Genomic DNA, 17,230 nt, shown 5'->3' on the forward strand with positions numbered 1-17,230 from the left:
TCGGCATTCCTTTCCACATCCCTAGTGTACAGTATTGTTCACCCAGAGCTAGCAGCTCTTTGCAAGGATAAGTCATAACATGACAAAAACATCCCTCCTGGATCTGAGAAGCCCAAACTAGGCTCTTTGTTCCACTTCTGTATTCATGACCTTTCAGACTTGATTTTGGCTTTGGGTTCAGGAGACTAAACTGAAAGGAGCTGTTTGTTCCTTGAATTCGACTGTGCCTTCAAGGAAGAAAGTTATTTGTACAATATTTTACGTGCTGATCAACTTATGAGTTTATCGAGCATGTTGTTTTACCACTTCAGTATGGGTCAGGCTACTAAACGAGGCATCACCAGCATGGCCTAGTGGACGTAACACGGGCCTGGGGGAAAGAAGGACCTGGGTTCTAATCCTAGCTCCGCCACTTGTCTCCTGTGTGACTTGGGTCAAATAACGACTTCTCTGTGGCTCAGTTACCTCACCGAAAAGATGGGTATTGAGATGTGAGCCCCAGGTGGGATATGGACTGTCTTCAACCTGATTAGCTTGGATCGACTCCGGAGCTTAGTACGGTGCCCGTCGCAGAGAAAGCAATTAACATGTACCATTAAAAAAAAACACAGAAGAGAGTTTGGCTCATTGGGAAAACATATTTTACTGTAAGAGTGATAAAATCCTGGGATGAACCATTTAGAAAGCTGGACATTTTTAAGAAGAGACTCCTATCCAACAATAATAATAATAATTATGGTATTTGTTAAGCACTTACTTTGTTCCAAGCACTGTCCTAAGCCCTGAGGTAGATGCAAGATAATCAGGGGCTCACAGTCTTAATCCTCATTTTACAGATGAGGTAACTGAGGCACAAGAAGTTAAGTGGCTTGCCCAAGGTCACACAGCAGACAAGTGGCAGGGGCTGGATTAGAATCCACAACCTCTGAAGACTCCCAAGCCCATGCTCTATCACCTGCTAACTGTTATAGCTCAGTGATGCACCTGTGTGGAGGTAGTCAGTCGCATTTATTGAGAACTTACTGGGTACAGAGCACCATACTAACTTGGGAGAGTACAATGTAACAAGACCCCAAGGCTTAGAACAGTGCTTGGCACATAGGAAGTGCTTAACAGGTACCATAAATATTATTATTATGACTAAGCACTTGGGAGAGTACAATACGACAATAAAGCAGACGCATTCCCTGAACACCACGAGCTTACAGTCTGGAGTCTACGATCTAGAACTGTAGACTCCAATGGTAGAATCCAATTTCTTGGACACGGCGTACCTTCAGCTTGGGTTTAAAAGATTTGACACCCTGATTTTTTCGAAGAGACTGGTGGTTTGAGAGACCCGCGGCTAAACACTCGCCCCGCCAAAGCTCATTCCTCTAGAATCAGCCGCACCTACTTCCGGCCGCCGGCGTGTCCGGGCCAGACTCGCCAGAGAGGGAGACGGGGACTCTTCCCGCGACCATCAACCCACAGAAACGCAACAGAATAAATCTTACCAGACCGTCGCAGTTGCTAATGGCCACCGACGTCCCCGGCATATCCGGGACGTCTCCGACGTAGGCGCAGTCGGTCCTCAGGGGCTCCCTCTCCCAGACCCCCCGAGAGCCGCTTCCGTTGGCGGGGCCGGAGTCTCCATCTCCTCCGTGCCACTCCACCACCGCCCCGGGGGCGACCAGGAGGCCGTTGGGCCTCAGCCGGAGGTGGAAGTCCCGGCCGAACGCCGTGAGGTTGAAAAACAGCCGTTCGGAGCTGGGGGTCGCGGCCCTCGGGGCCCTCTTCTTGGGCGTGGACGATAGTATGTGGGAGAGGTAACGGCCTTCGGGGTTGGTGCTGACTGGGGTCACCAGCTCGTAGTCTCCCCATCTCTTGGTGGCTGAGTCTATTCAGAGGAAAAAGGAAAAAACAGCAACAACAAAAAACCCCATTAAACTCCGGGTTCATTTACGTCACACGAGCACAAAGGTGGAAGAGGTGGAGTGGAATGAAACATGAGGGGATTCTTGATTATTCACTCTGAGGGGGTCAGGAGGAGGGTGGATCAATAATAATCACGATGGCATTTGTTGAGCACTTACTGGGTGTCAAGCACTGGGGTAGATGCAAGGTCATCAGGCTGCCCCACGTGGGGCTCACAGTCTCAATCCCCATTTTACAGATGAGGGAACTGAGGCACAGAGAAGTGATTTGCCCAAGGTCACCCAACAGACAAGTGGAGGAGCCAGAATCAGAACCCAGATCCCTCTGACTCCCAAGCCAGTGTGCTATCCACTGCTTCTCTTGTGATTCTGGAATTGTGTCACACGAACACAAAGGAAGACACAGCGTGGATTGAAACATAAAGTGATCCTGGATTATTCACTCTGATAGAGACAGGAAGAGGGTGGGCAAATGAAATGATGACGATGATGGTATTTGTCAAGCGCATACTATGTGTCGAGCAGTGTTCTAAGCACTGGGGCAGATACAGGGTAATCAGGTTGTCCCATGTGGGGCTCACAGTCTTAATCCCCATTTTACAGAGGAGGTAACTGAGGCCCAGCGAAGTGAAGTGACTTGCCCGAAGTCACACAGCTGACAAGTGGCGGAGCCGGGATTAGAAGCCACGACCTCGGACTCCCAAGCCCGGGCTCTTTCCGCTAAGCCACGCTGCTTCTCAAATCTGTGAAATCTATGAATCATCCAAAAAGCTCAGGTTTACTGCCTCATCCTCTGTAAACCTCCAGCTTCTTAGACCATTGCAGAACTGGATGATTTAAGGATTCCCTTGCCTCCTGCTGTCCTATCTTGGGTGGGCTAGCCAAACTGGAAGATCAGTCACTGGATAGCAGAGAGTCGGTTGTGTCCTCATTTATACATCAATCAATTCTATTTACTCAACTCTTACCGTGTGCAGAGCACTGTACTAAGAACTTGGTAAAGTACAGTATAAAGAATTGGTGGACACATTCCCTGCCCACAAGAAGCTTAGAGTCTTGTCTATATGCACTTAAAGCGGGTCCCCCATTTCTTCCCCATTCAAGATACAGGAAATCGGAGCAGCGTATTTTACAAAAAAAATATCCTGCTGGTGGCTTTTAAAAATCAGTGTGGTTTTTTTTTTTTTAAGAAGCAATGCTCTTCCTAGGGCTACATTCTCAACAATGTGCTGCAGTTGCATTGTTCCCAATTACGTGTGGCTTAAAATACCCCCAGAAAACCATGCTCCTCAAAAACCAGTCAACAACTGTAAGTGTTTAGCAGTTTCAATTCTTAACTTTTTTGAGTGGGCTATTGTTACAGTCCTACCACCACCCATGAAGGCCTTATAACAGCTTATAAACGCAAGACCGGTACCACGACTGCCTCAGCTGCAAGTGGATTCTCCCAGGAAGAAGGCAACGGATCGGCATTAGACACAAGACAATCAGGTTGGGCACAGTCCGTGATGTCCCACATGGGGCTCACCGGCTTAATCCTCATATTTGATAACGTTGGTATTTGTTAAGCGCTTACTATGTGCAGAGCACTGTTCTAAGCGCTGGGGGAGATACAGGGGAATCGGGTTGTCCCACATGTGAGGCTCACAGCTGATCCCCGTTTTACAGATGAGGGAACTGAGGCACAGAGAAGTGAAGTGACTTGCCCACAGTCACCCAGCTGACAAGTGGCAGAGCCGGGAGTCGAACCCATGACCCCTGACCCCGAAGCCCAGGCTCTTTCCACTGAGCCACGCTGCTTCCCCCATTTCATATTTCAGATGAGGAAACTGAGGCACAGAGAAGTGACTTATCCAAGGTTCCCCAGCAGGAAAGCGGCAGAGCGGGATAAGAACCTCTGACTCCCAGTACCGTGTTCTTTCCACTGAGCCATGCTTTTTCTCAAGTGAACAAATGTACAGTTAATAATAATTATGGTATTTGTTAAGCATTTACTATGTACCACACACCATTCTAAGCACTGGGGTAGAAACAAGGTAATCGGGTTGTCTCACATCTTACAGATGAGGTAACCAGCACAGGGAAGTGAAGTGGCTTGCCCAAGGCCACACAGCAGACTAGTGGCAGAGTCAGGATTAGAACCCATGTCCTCTGACTCCCAAGCCCTTGCCCTTTCCACTAAGCCACGCTTCTCTATGAGAAGCAGCGTGGTCTAGTGAAAAGAGCAAAGGCCTGGGAGTCATAAGGTCATGGGCTCTAATCCTGATTCCACCCTGTGTCTGCTGTGTGACCTTGGCCAAGTCACTTCACTTCTCTGGGCCTCAGTTGCCTCATCTGTAAAATGGGGATTGACATCGGAAGTCCCATATGGCTCAGTGGACTGAGCGTGGCTCAGTGGAAAGAGCGCGGGCTTGGGAGTCAGAGGTCACGGGTTCTAATCCCAGCTCCGCCTCTAGTCAGCTGTGTGACCTTGGGCAAGTCACTTAACTTCTCTGTGCCTCAGTTGCCTCATCTGTCAAATGGGGATTAAAAAAAACTGTGAGCCCCACGTGGGACAACCTGATCACCTTGTATCCCCCAGCGCTTAGAACAGTGCTTTGCACATAGTAAGCACTTAACAAATACCACAATATTTATTATTATTATTATATGGGAGAGGGACTGTGTACAGCTCTATTTGCTGTGTCCACCCCAGAACTTAGTACAGTGCCTGGCACATAGGAGGCGCTTAACAAATACCATCATTATTATACTAAACACTTCACAAATACCATAAAAAAGCAGAAAAGTGATAAACAAAGTATAGTTTCCCATAAGAAGAAATGTCAAGTGCATCAGTGTGTTCCCGTGATCCAAAACAATATAAATATCAAAATACACCACTAAATCAACTCAGTAGAGTGAAACAATCAAAGAGCAATGTAAATATGTACCCATAAGATTTAGAATTTGATGTTTTAGTGTGCATATGTAAATATTTACTTTACCGAGTTTATATTTCATATCCTATTTTGCCAAAAGATAATACTGTGTTTGCAAACTAGAGCTCTATCATTAACCTAATGCCCAACAAAGAACAACCAGCTGTTGAAATGGAGTTTTAATCTTTCTGTTCGGTAAGTTCAATCATCTCAAAGAGTGAGGCGGTGAAGCGTGGGCAGAGTGCTTAGTAAAGTGCTCTGCACACAGTAAGTGCTCAAGTAGCGTGGCTTGGAGGAAAGACCAAGAGCCAGGGTTCTCATCCTGGCTCTGCCACTTGCCTTTGTCACCGTGGACAAGCGGAAGGCAGAGTGGTCTAGTAGAAAAGGCAAGGGCCTGGGAGTCAGAGGATCTGGGTTCTAATTCCAGCTCTGCCACTTGTCTGCTGTGTGACCTTGGGCAAGTCACTTTACTTCTCCCTGCCTCAGTCACCTCATCTGTAAAATGAGGACTAAGAGTGTGAGCCCCATGTGGGTCATGGCGGGTCTAGAAAAAAGTGTTCCTAGATAAAGCGAGCCTTGTCTATGCGTGTGTGTGTGTATTGTGGTGGGGAAAGGGGCTCCAAGAGGGGAAGGGGAATCTGTGACGCACCAAGTGTTGGGCTGAAGGCTTGACTCTCACTCCACAGCTCTGGGAGACCCAAGCCCCTAAAAGCGGATGAATATACAAGACCGGACACCTAGTTCCGAGGCAGGATTCAAAGGTTGAGGTAAATGAACAAAATTGCACACGGTGCTGACTCAAATCTGTCCGCCAATTGGGTGATTTTTGTTAACTTCAACTTCCAATCCAAGCTAGCCTCGGTTTAGGCAACTAACCAATTCAGCGGCTTTCCCGACGGTATGCAGGACCATCCAAATTGCCAACGGCCCTCGAGTATTTTCTCTCTCGCTGTGATAACTCACTTCTCTTTCCAAAGGCTTTCCCCTACTCCCTCTCCTTTCTATGCCTTAAAATTGTATCCTTCATCTACTTGATATTCACCCCACCCTCAGCCCCGCAGTACTTACGTACATATCCACAATTCATTTCAACGTCTGTCTCCCCTTCTAGACCGCACACTTCTGGTGAGTAGGAAATCATCAGTCATCATCAATATTTACTGAGTGGTTACTACATAGAGAGCACTGTATTAAGTGCTTCAGAGAATAATAATGTATTTAAGCGCTTACTATGTGCAGAGCACTGTTCTACGCGCTGGGATATATACAGAGTAATCAGGTCGCCCCACGGGAGGCTCACAGTCTTAATCCCCATTTTACCGATGAGGTCACTGAGGCCCAGAGAAGTGAAGTGACTCGCCCACAGTCACACAGCTGACGAGTGGCGGAGCCGGGATTCGAACCCATGACCTCTGACTCCCAAGCCCGGGCTCTTTCCACTGAGCCGCGCCGCTTCCCGAGAACACACTCCAACAGAATTAGCAAGACACGGTCCATGCCCACAGTAAGCTTACATCCTGGGGGGGGAGACGGATGTTAATATAAGTAATTTATAATATATAATTTAAAGATATATACATAGGTACTGTGGGGTTGGGAGTAAATATCAAGTGTCCAAACTCTACCCATTCTGTTATACTGTACTCTCCCAAGAATTTAGTTTAGCATTCTGCACATATTAAATGCTCAGTCAACACTATTAATCGATTGATTGAGAAACTAAGTGGTCGCTGGCCTCCTGGATGTGCATTCTCATGCTGTAGAGGGGATCAGCTAATATCACTCAACTTTTCTCCAGAATATTTTTCTGACTGTCCCTCCGGGAACCCATTTTAACCCACATCCCCTGGATCGCTCCAAATCCCTCTTGACCTTACTGATAGTCGCAGCCCACTCTGCTTCCTGTGGTAATGACTTCCATACGCTTACCACGCTCTGAGTGAAGGAATCCTGCCCTTTGTTTATCTTGTCCCCACCACCCTCGAGCCGAATTGCTTCAGTCCCTCTTTGAACAACGTGGAAGTCTGGCTGCGCTCCTCGGCTCTTCAGCAGAAATGACGTTGGCAAAGGATTGCAGGAATGGAGAAAAAGGAGGCGGAGGGGGCCCAGCTTGAACAAATTTGAGACTCTCCGTTCAAGGCAAAATCATCTTGATTGATTTCATCTTTCCCTGGTGCTTTTCCTGCAAACCTTCTCCATGTGATCCAGGTTTCTCCTGAGGAGGGGAGGCCACGGAACCAATCGGAGGGCTTTATTGAGCTCTCCCTGTGTGCGCTGTGATTGACGCTGAAGTAGGGAATACGATGAGAAGCAGCATCGCCTAATGGAGAGGGAGTCAGAAGGGGTTCTAATCCTGACTCTGCCACTTGTCTGCTTCTGACTTGGATAAGTCATTTCACTTCTCCGTGCCTTAATTCCCTCATTTGGAAAATGGGGATTAAGACTGTGAGCTCTATTTGGGACAGGGACTGTGTCCAACCTGATTAGCTTGTTTCTACCCTAGTGCCACCAGGCACATAAGAAGCCCTTAACAAATACCATGAAAAAAATTCCATCTCTGGAAGCCAGTTTGTAATTTTTCTAGCGGTAAGCTCAGCTCTGCTAAGAGGGAGGGAGTTACTTTAATCATCTATGATGCCAATCACCTGTTAGGAAACTCAGCAGGGGCTGAAAGAGGCGGTTAGGAGAGTACTGGATCAGAAGATCAGCTGCTTTTGGTCAAGTAGAAACAGCAACAGTCACTTACTTCCCTGTGCCTTCATTACCTCATCTGTAAAATGGGGATTAAGACTGCAAACGCTCTGTGGGACATGGAATGTGTCCAACCTGATTGGCTTGTGTCTACCCCAGTACTTAGTACAGAGCCAGGTAAATAGTAAGCACTTAACAGATACCACAAAAATTAGTTTTTATTGAGCATTAGTGCGAGAAGAGAACTGTACTAAGCACCAGGAGAGAATACACAGGATGGAATCAGACACAGTTCCTTCATCCCTGGACAATGAAAATAATAATAATAACTTTGGTATCTGTTAAGTGCTTACTATGTGCCAAGTACTGTTCTAAGCACTGGGTAGATACAAGGTAATCAGGTTGTCCCACGTGGGGCTCACACTCTTAATCCACATTTTCCAGATGAGGTCACTGAGGCACAGAGAAGTTGAGCGACTTGCCCAAAGTCACACAGCTGATAAGTGGCAGGGCCGGAATTAGAACCCACGACCTCTGACTCCCAAGCCCGGGCTCTTGCCACTGAGGCACGCTGCCATTCGGAATCTCAGAGAAGCCCAGACTCCTTTGCTCCTTCCATCCTCTCTAGGCACTTCTCCGTTGGGTGAGGCAAAATTTGTTAGCATGTAGCTGCAGAGACTTGGTTTGGTTTGAAGTATTCTTTGTTCAGCAATTTGAACCGCCTCTGATGTTTTTTCCCGTTATTAAGAAGGAACCAACCAGGAGTTGTGAACTTGCAGATTCCTTTCATTTTTTCATCAGACTTCTTGCTAAACGTGTGTAATAGTTGCTCAATAAATATTGTCCAGAGGAGCTCCGCAGTGCATAACGACACGATTTTTCTGTGTCAAAAAGATGTAAAAGCACATCTCCTCCGAGAGGCCTTCTCCAACTCCTCTCTCATTTCCTCTTTTCCCACTCCCTTCTGTGTCACCCCTTGTACTTGAATTTGCATCCTTCATTCACCCCTCCCTCAGCCCCCCCCCCCACACTTATAATAATAATAATGTTGGTATTTGTTAAGCGCTTACTATGTGCGGAGGCCTTCTCCAACTCCTCTCTCATTTCCTCTTCTCCCACTCCCTTCTGTGTCACCCCTTGCACTCGAATTTGCATCCTTCACTCACCCCTCCCTCAGCCCCCCCTGCACTTATAATAATAATAATGTTGGTATTTGTTAAGCGCTTACTATGTGCAGAGCACTGTTCTAAGCACTGGGGTAGATACAGGGTAATCAGGTTGTCCCACAAGAGGCTCCCAGTCTTCATCCCCATTTTACAGATGAGGCCACTGAGGCCCAGAGAAGTGAAGTGACTCGCCCACAGTCACACAGCTGACAAGTGGCAGAGCCGGGATTCGAACCTATGACCTCTGACTCCCAAGCCCGGGCTCTTTCCAGTGAGCCACGCTGTTTCTCTGTACTATCTGTCATTTATTTATTTATATTAACATCCGCTTCCCCCTCTAGTTACAAGCTCATTGTGGGCAGGGAGCGTGTCTACCAACTCTGCTTTACTGTACTCTCCCAAGCGCATAGTACAGTGCTCTGCACAACGGAAGCGCTCAATGAATACGTTTGATTGACTGATTGATTGATTGATTGAAAACACGCAAGCAGGGCTGGGGAATCCCTCAGAAACATAAGAGGATCTTAAGGAAAATAGTATAAAGATTTTTGCTCCATCACTGCGAGGCTTAAGATGAGAATTGTCCCAGCAGATGCGATGATGATTCGTGAGGAAGGAGGTTGAACCTTAGCTCCAAAACTTTAAATTGATCTTATTTTTTTCCCTCGGTTCTCTGGGGCAGAGAATGAGGAGAGACAAACCTGCTTAAGGACAGGGGCAGAGTGAGGTCAAGCCGCAATTCCAAGTTGGTTCTAGGGGCTTGAGACCCTGAAGACAGAGGAGGGAGTTGAGTGTGGGAAGGATATCAATCAATCAATCGACCGATCGATCAGTGGTATTCACTGAGTGCTTACTTTGCGCAGTGCACTGTACTAAGCGCTGGGGAGAGTACAGTAGAGTCGGTCGCTAGGATCATGATGGTATCTGCTAAGCACTTACTATGTGTCAAGCACTGTTCTAAGCACTAGGGTAGGTCCAAACTAATAATAATGTTGGTACTTGTTAAGCGCTTACTATGTGCAGAGCACTGTTCTAAGCGCTGGGGGAGATACAGGGTCATCAGGTGGTCCCACGTGAGGCTCACAGTTAATCCCCATTTTACAGATGAGGTAAGTGAGGGACAGAGAAGTTAAGTGACTTGCCCACAGTCACCCAGCTGCCAAGTGGCAGAGCCGGGGAGTCGGACTCACGACCTCTGACTCCGAAGCCCAGGCTCTTTTCCACTGAGCCACGCTGCTTCCCCAACCTGTAATCAGGTTGGTCCCAGTCCCTGTCCCACATGGGGCTCACAGTTTTCGTCCCCATTTTACAGATGTGGGAACTGAGCCACAGAGAAGTGACTTGCCCAAGGTCACACAACGGACAGATGGCCCAGCCCTTAAGGAGCTTACAGATGACTGGGGATAATAGATCTGCGATTGTCCTGTTCACTGATGGAACTTAAATATGAATTATTTGGCTTCCGAACGATAATAACAATTCTGGTACATACTAAAGACTTACTTTGTGCCAAGCGATGAGAGTCATTCCTTCGATCGTATTCACGGAGCGCTTACTGTGTGCAGAGCACTGTGCTTCGGATCAGAGACAGTCCCTGACCCACATAAAGCACACTATCCTTCTCACTGGGCCTCATTCTCATCTCTTCCCACCTACCAATCAATCAGTGATATTTACTGAGAGCTCACCGAGCGCAGAGCACTGTATTAAGCGCTCGGAAGAGTACGATACCACAGATTGGTAGACATGTTTCCTGCTCGCAAGGAACTTCCAGCCTAGGGGACTCGTACTCTCCCAAGAGCTTACTACGGTGCTCTACGTGTAGTAAGCACTCAATAAATAACATCGACTGATAGACTTGCCCCTTTCTCAGTCCCCCGCTCTCCCTGGAACACTCTCCCCCTTCATATCCCCCTTCTGAAATCCACAGCTCTCACCATCTTCAAAACCCTTCTGAAATCCACAGCTCCCGCCATCTTCAAAACCCTTCTGAAATCACATCACTTCCGCAAGGTCTTCCCCAACAAATTTCTAGCTCTCCGCCTTATATCTCCCCATCACCACTTTCTCATCCTCAAAGCACTTAAATACTCACCACCCTCCATAGCACGTATATATTATGAATTATTTATTATACACTATAAATTATTTATGTCTAGGCCTTACATTATTTATATATATAGATGAATGGCGGCCTCCCCCCTAAGACCGTAAACTTGTTGTGGGCAGGGAATGTGTCCGCCAACTCTTATATTCTAGTCTCCCACTCGCTTAGTACGGTGCGCTCCTGCATAAACTTTATCGACGATGATGATAAGTAGCTCTGGCTCGCTATTAAGAGAGGAGCCTCAGCGCTCACTGGGAATCTGGTTTAATGATCCTAGCAACGGGACTTGGCTGAGCTGAAAGGAAAGAGAATTTGAACATAAGGAATGAGTTCTGGGGATTCAGAGAAGAATCTGTGTCTTCTGTGCCCCTGAAAACAACAAGTAAATGTCACAGTGCTCTCCTCAAAGTACACTGTCTGCTTGGGTCTGCACCATTCAGCATTACATCCAAATCCTTATATCTGCTGCTTCCCCTATCTGGAATTTTTTTCTTGTCAGTCTTCCCCTCTACACTGTACGCTCCTTGTGAGCAGGGATAGGATCTTTCCGTGGCTCAGAAGAAAGAGCCCGGGGTTGGGAGTCAGAGGTCATGGGTTCTAATCCCGGCTCCGCCGCTCGCCAGCTGTGTGACTTTGGGCAAATCACTTAACTTCTCTGTGCCTCAGTTCCCTCATCTCTAAAATGGAGATTAAAACTGTGAGCCCCACGTGGGACAACCTGATCACCTTGTATCCCCCCTGCGCTTAGAACAGTGCTTTGCACATAGTGAGCGTTTAACAAATACCACCATTATTATTATTATTGTTGTATCTCCCAACTCTATTGTATTGTACTCTCCCAAGTGCTTAGTACGGTGTTCTGCAAACGGTAAGCGCTCAGTCGATACCACTGATCGAAGGGTGCCCAACCTGCTCAAACCCAGGGCGTGGCCACACGAAGCGCAGCTATTCCCAGGATTTGCCTCTCGGAATTTCCCGTTCTCGTAGATTTCTCTCAATCGTGTCCCTTCTTACCTCCCCTCATTACTCTCCTACTACCGCCCAGCCTGCAAACCTCTCTCTTCTAACACCAACCTCTTCACCGTACCTCGATCTCGTCTATCTCGCTGCCGACCCCTCGCCCACATCCTGCCTCTGGCCTGGAACAGCGGCGTGGCTCAGTGGAAAGAGCCCGGGCTTTGGAGTCAGAGGTCATGGGTTCGAAACCCGGCTCTGCCACTCGTCAGCTGTGTGACTGTGGGCGAGTCACTTCACTTCTCTGGGCCCCAGTGACCTCATCTGGAAAATGGGGATTAAGACTGTGAGCCCCACGTGGGACAACCTGATTCCCCTGTGTCCACCCCAGCGCTTAGAACAGTGCTCTGCACATAGTAAGCGCTTAACAAATACCAACATTACTATTATTCCCTCTTCATATCCGACAGATGATCCCCCTCCCCACTTTCAAAGCCTCATTGAAGGCCCATCCCCTAAAGGAAGCCTTCCCTGACTAAGTCCTCCTTTCCTCGTCTCCCGCTCCCTTCTGCATCACCCTGACTTGGTCCCTTTATTCCACTGTCCCCCAACCCAGCCCCACAGCACTTCATAATTATGGTACTTGTCAAGCACTTACTGTGTGCCAAGCACTGTTCTAAGCACTGGGGTAGACACAAGCTAATCAGCTTATTCCACATGGGGCTCACAGTTTTAATCCCCATTTTACAGATGAGGTAACTGAGGCACAAAGAAGTTAAGTGGCTCGCCCGAGGTCACACAGCAGACAAGCGGAGGAGCCGGGCTCAAACTCACGTCCTCTGACTCACAAGCCCTTGCGCTTTCCATTAGGTCCACATCTGTAATTTTTTTTATATAATGTCTGTCTCCCCCTCTAGACTGTAAACTCATTGCAGGCAGGGAATGTGTCTATTATATTGTTCTATTGTCTGCTCCCAACCGCTTAGTACAGTGCTCTGCGCATGGTAAATACTCAATAGATACATCTGACTGCAGACAGATATTGCCAAGTTGCCGTGTCTCCACAGCCGGCATCTCCTCCACAGTCAGGGTGTCCAATACACTGTCCTCGGCGATCCTGATCCGCTTCCTGCCGAAGCCATTTCCTGACTCAGAAATCAGAGGGTTCTGCGAGGAATATTGGAATTCGATCAATCACCTCGCGGATGCATACGAGCATACAGATGCACACACACACATACACGTCTCTTCTGGTGGAGGCCTCAAACGCTGCCTGTCCACGTCGATGTGTATAAGGAGATGCGGTCTCACCCTTTCCCCTGCCCTCCAAGAGCTCTGATCATCTCAGAGATGACCACTGGCTGAGCCACAGGAGGAACATGAGGAGAGGAATGGGAGGAGGAAGGATAGTAGGAGGAAGGGCAGAAGGGCGGCGGGAAAGCTGGACATGCTATCTGAGGGAGAGACAAGCAACAGAGGCAGGACCAGGGGAGAAAGTCCAACTGGGGAAGGAGAGAGGGTGCCACGAACCCGTCTGCCTCGCTGCCAACCCCTTGCCCACGCCCTCCGTGTCCCGGAACTCCCTCCCCCTTCATATATGACAGCCCACCACTCTACTGTAGAGTTTTTAAGCCCTCCTAAAATCACATCTCCAAGTGGCCTTCCCTAAGGCCCAATCTTCCAGAGTTGGTAGACACTTTTCCTGCCCACAAGGAGCTTACAGTCTAGAAAGATGTCCAGTGTCCCCATGCAAGAAGTCATCTTGATAGCAAAGGCAACTTCCCCACCCACTCTGAAGCCACTGGACCCCCTCTCCACCGGGTACTCAGGGCTGTGGTGGCACCTTTGCCCCTGTGGAGTGGGGAATCAACCAATCCGCGATATTGACCGAGCACTTACCGGGTGCAGAGCTCTGTACTGAGCACTTGGGAGAGGCATTAGAACGTCTGCCCTCTTACGGTCTGTATTAGATGCTTACTGCATGACAAAACCTGGTTAGGACACCACTCTCAGACCCTCACAGTTCAGAGCAACCAAATCCTCCGAGCTGAAAACTCCAGCCACGTAGAAAGACCCCAGAAGTGTGAAATGGAGGCCTGACTGGGTCTCTCTAGGCAGCTAGGATGGAAACTCAGGCCCATCCACCCTTCCTTCCCTGTCACAGATGCCAGGCAAGCGTAAAGCCCCGTATAAAGTTCATATAAGGGAATTTCCCACGAGGCCTAAGGGATCAGGGCAGCTCTGTCCAGGGGATGAAAGAGTCTGGGGCTCCGGACCGCATTGCTCCCACACTGAAGCTATTCATCTGCTGGACAGAGAGGACGTCCCGGTTCCAAGCTTTTTCCCTTCTCTTCTCCCTTGCCTGCCTCCTGCCAGGTTTAAAAACACCAAGGGGAGAGATGGGAAAGGGGGAGAGTTTTCAATCCCATCAATAAACCTCTCTCTCCTGCAAACTACTCCATCTGAAACCATCCCTGAGGGCAACCAGAGGGCAGGGTGAACTTTGAGCAAGGAAAGGGCCACCAGATCCTACACGGTCCCGCAGAGTTCGGAGCCGGTGGCCACGACAGATCAGAGGCGGGTTTGTTTTCCTGGTCATCAACCACCCGAAGCCCCCCCACCCCACCCTCCCGCCAGATAATAATAATGACGTTTGTTCAGTGCTCACTATGTACCAAGCACTGTTCTAAGCACTGGGGGTAGATACAAGTGAATCGGATTGGACGCAGTCCCGGTCCCACATGGGGCTCGCAGTCCAATTCCCATTTTACAGATGAGGCAACTGAGGCACGGAGAAGTTAAGTGACTCGCCCAAGGTCACGCAGCGGATAAGCGGCTGAGCCGGGATTAGAACCCAGATCCCTCCTGGCTCCACCACTTGTCCGCTGTGTGACTCTGGTCACACGGGTCTCGCGGCTCCGGGCTGCGGGCGAACCCAGGTGCACACGCCGTCCGGCTCTTGGTTGGGTGAGGAGAGGGCAGGGGGAGGGTCTCTGAGACACCTCTGGAGGAGGAAAAAAAGGGGTCCCTCAACAACATGATCAGCTTTCGAGGGTCCCTCTGATGGCAGACTGGCTCTGTTACCTGCGTCCTGAAACCGGGCATCGGAAAATGTAACGATCTTGCTGGTCCGCACCTCCCCATCGCTCCTGGCCTGGAGAGGAGAAGAAGGAGCCGTTACTTGACTTCGTCCCCACCTAGAGCCCCGCGGGGGGCTCGTCCTGGTCCCCGGATGAGCTCTTCTGGAGACCCCCCCCCCCAAGACGAATCACTCTGTCACAGTGGAGAAGTCCTCTTCCCTCCGAGTAGGGGCAGGTGGGGAGAGAACCCTTCTCGGGGTCACCGTCCAGGTGAGGGAGAGGGGAGGTGGAAGAAGCGGGGAGGGCCCTTCCTTGAAAAATGAAACAGAAACATCTTCTGCACGCCTGCTACGGCCAGAGCACTGGACTAAGTGCTGGGGAGAGCACGACTGTTAGGAATCCCGCGGATCCCAGCCCTCGAGGAGCTTCCGATCCAGTGGGACACGAATTGAGGGGAGGGGAGCAGATCCGTACTTGGGAAAGCGTGGGCCGCCCTGGCTCCCGAGTGCGTTTTCTCTCAAGAAACAGCCGCTTCTCCCGGTCGGGCTATCTCCATTCAGCCGTCTCTATTGAGTGCTCGCCGTGCGCAGAGCACTGTACGAAGCGCTCGGGAGAGTACGACGGAATGAAAAGCAGACACGTTCCCTGTCCGTGGGTCTACGGTCCAGAAGGGCAGACCAGTGGGAGGGGCGAAGGGGGCATCGACTCCAGTAGACTGTAAACTCCTCGGGGGCAAGGATCACGTCTACTATATAGTCGGGTGCTCCGCCCAAAGTAGGGGCTCAATAAATCCCACCGATCGATTGACTGAATCCCGAGAGCCATTCCACTCCAGGGCTCTGTTTGTGTGCGTGTGAGTCAACTGCGTTTATTAAGCACTTACTCTGTGCACAGCACTGTACTGAACGCTGCGGAGAGTACGAGATAACACTAAAGGGGCATATTCCCCACCTGTACGTGTGTCTCTCGGCGTGTCTGTGTGCGTGTAGGCGAAATCCTCAGGGTGAGGCCCGGCGTCCCCTCTTTCCCTCCGCTCAAGTGATGGGTGCGGGTGCCCGGATCCTGCCCATCCCCTTCCCAACGTGGTGGTCCCCGGGGGTCCCCAAGGCTTCCCGCGACCCCCAGCCACCGGGGGGCGACAGAGCTCTGCGCAACCCCCAGGTTGCCCCCCCCCCCCCCAAATACACACACACACACACACACACACAGCAAGGTCACCAGCCTGAGGACGACGAAGCCGAGCCCTTTTCCCCGAATTGTCGTGAGAGAAGGAACCCGGCGTCCGGGCCGGGCGGCCCCAGGAGCTCCTTCACACCCCCCCTGCAGAGCCGAACACAACCCACCCCGGTGCACAGCTCACATATACGTGCGGAGCCCCTGAACCGGGCAGGAGTGTACACTTGGACACCGGCATGCACACAAATGCGACGTTTTCCCTCTCCGGCAGGACATCGCAGCCCCCAAAGCCAGGAGGGGGAAGGGGCCTGGGGGAGGGAGGGGAAAGGGGGGGGGGGGGCGGGAGGGGGGAGGGATGAACTTTTTTTCGGGCAAAGGGGGTGGGTTGGGATTTTTGTCGTTCCACTTACTTGTCCACGGGCTGCAGTCCTAACCTCTAGCAGGGCGGCTGCCACTAACCACAGTGCCAAGATCACCATCACGCCTCGATTTCCCCCTGCCCAGCCCCGGCCACGGGCAGTCGATCGGACGCCCCCAAGAGAAAGCGACCCCCAGACCTCTCCAGGGGAGACCCACCCAAAACCTTTGGAAAAATGAAAAAAGACGGTGCTCTTCTGGGGCTTCGCTCCACCGACAATGAAATGTGGGCTTTTATTGCCTTCTTCTTCTCCTCCTCCTCCTCTCTCCTCCTCCTCCTCCCTCCCCCTTCCCTCTCCCCAATCTCTCCCCCCCCTCCCTCCCTCTTCTCCCGAGTGTGCAAAAGAGGAGAAAAGAGGGAGAGGGAAAGGAAGTGGCTCCAGGGGAGAAGGGGAGGGAGGAGAAGGGGGCTCGCTCCCAACTCTCTCTGGCTCCAGAGGAGATATTCCTTAGGCATCCGTCCCCAGATGGAGAAGCCCAGATCGCTTTGATCTTGGACCGATGGGAGGAGGTAGGGAAGGGGGAGCAGAGAGCAAGGGGGGGGGGGGGAGGACACAAACACACACACGGAACACAAGACACACACTCAGACTCACACGGGCACACACAGAGAGGGAGAGAATCCCTGGCTCGCATAGGCGCAAGCCTGCAGAGGTCGGGGAGGGGGAGGGAAGGAGGGAAGGAAGGAGGAAGGAAAAAGGAGGGAAGGAGAAGGGGAAGGAGAAGAGAGGGCGGAAGGGAGAAAGGAGAGATGGAGGTGCTTTTTGCGGGGAGAGAACATCCCCCCGAACGGGGGTGGCAG

General features: G+C 50.4%; 1 protein-coding gene across 1 annotated transcript in view; it reads right to left on the reverse strand.

Annotated features, from left to right (window-relative positions):
- Nucleotides 1-16,669, reverse strand: part of ADAMTS3 (ADAM metallopeptidase with thrombospondin type 1 motif 3) — a 145,395-nt gene extending 128,726 nt beyond the window's left edge. The window contains exons 1-3 of the mRNA XM_029074207.2: nucleotides 16,422-16,669; nucleotides 14,840-14,909; nucleotides 1,497-1,879 (exon numbers count right to left, since the gene is read on the reverse strand). Of these exons, the coding sequence (XP_028930040.1) occupies nucleotides 1,497-1,879; nucleotides 14,840-14,909; nucleotides 16,422-16,490 (522 nt within the window). The 5' untranslated portion in view covers nucleotides 16,491-16,669. The remainder of the gene's footprint in view (nucleotides 1-1,496; nucleotides 1,880-14,839; nucleotides 14,910-16,421) is intronic.
- Between the last annotated feature and the right edge of the window lie 561 nt (nucleotides 16,670-17,230).

This window comes from Ornithorhynchus anatinus, chromosome 10 (assembly GCF_004115215.2).
Source record: "Ornithorhynchus anatinus isolate Pmale09 chromosome 10, mOrnAna1.pri.v4, whole genome shotgun sequence".
NCBI lineage: Eukaryota > Metazoa > Chordata > Mammalia > Monotremata > Ornithorhynchidae > Ornithorhynchus > Ornithorhynchus anatinus.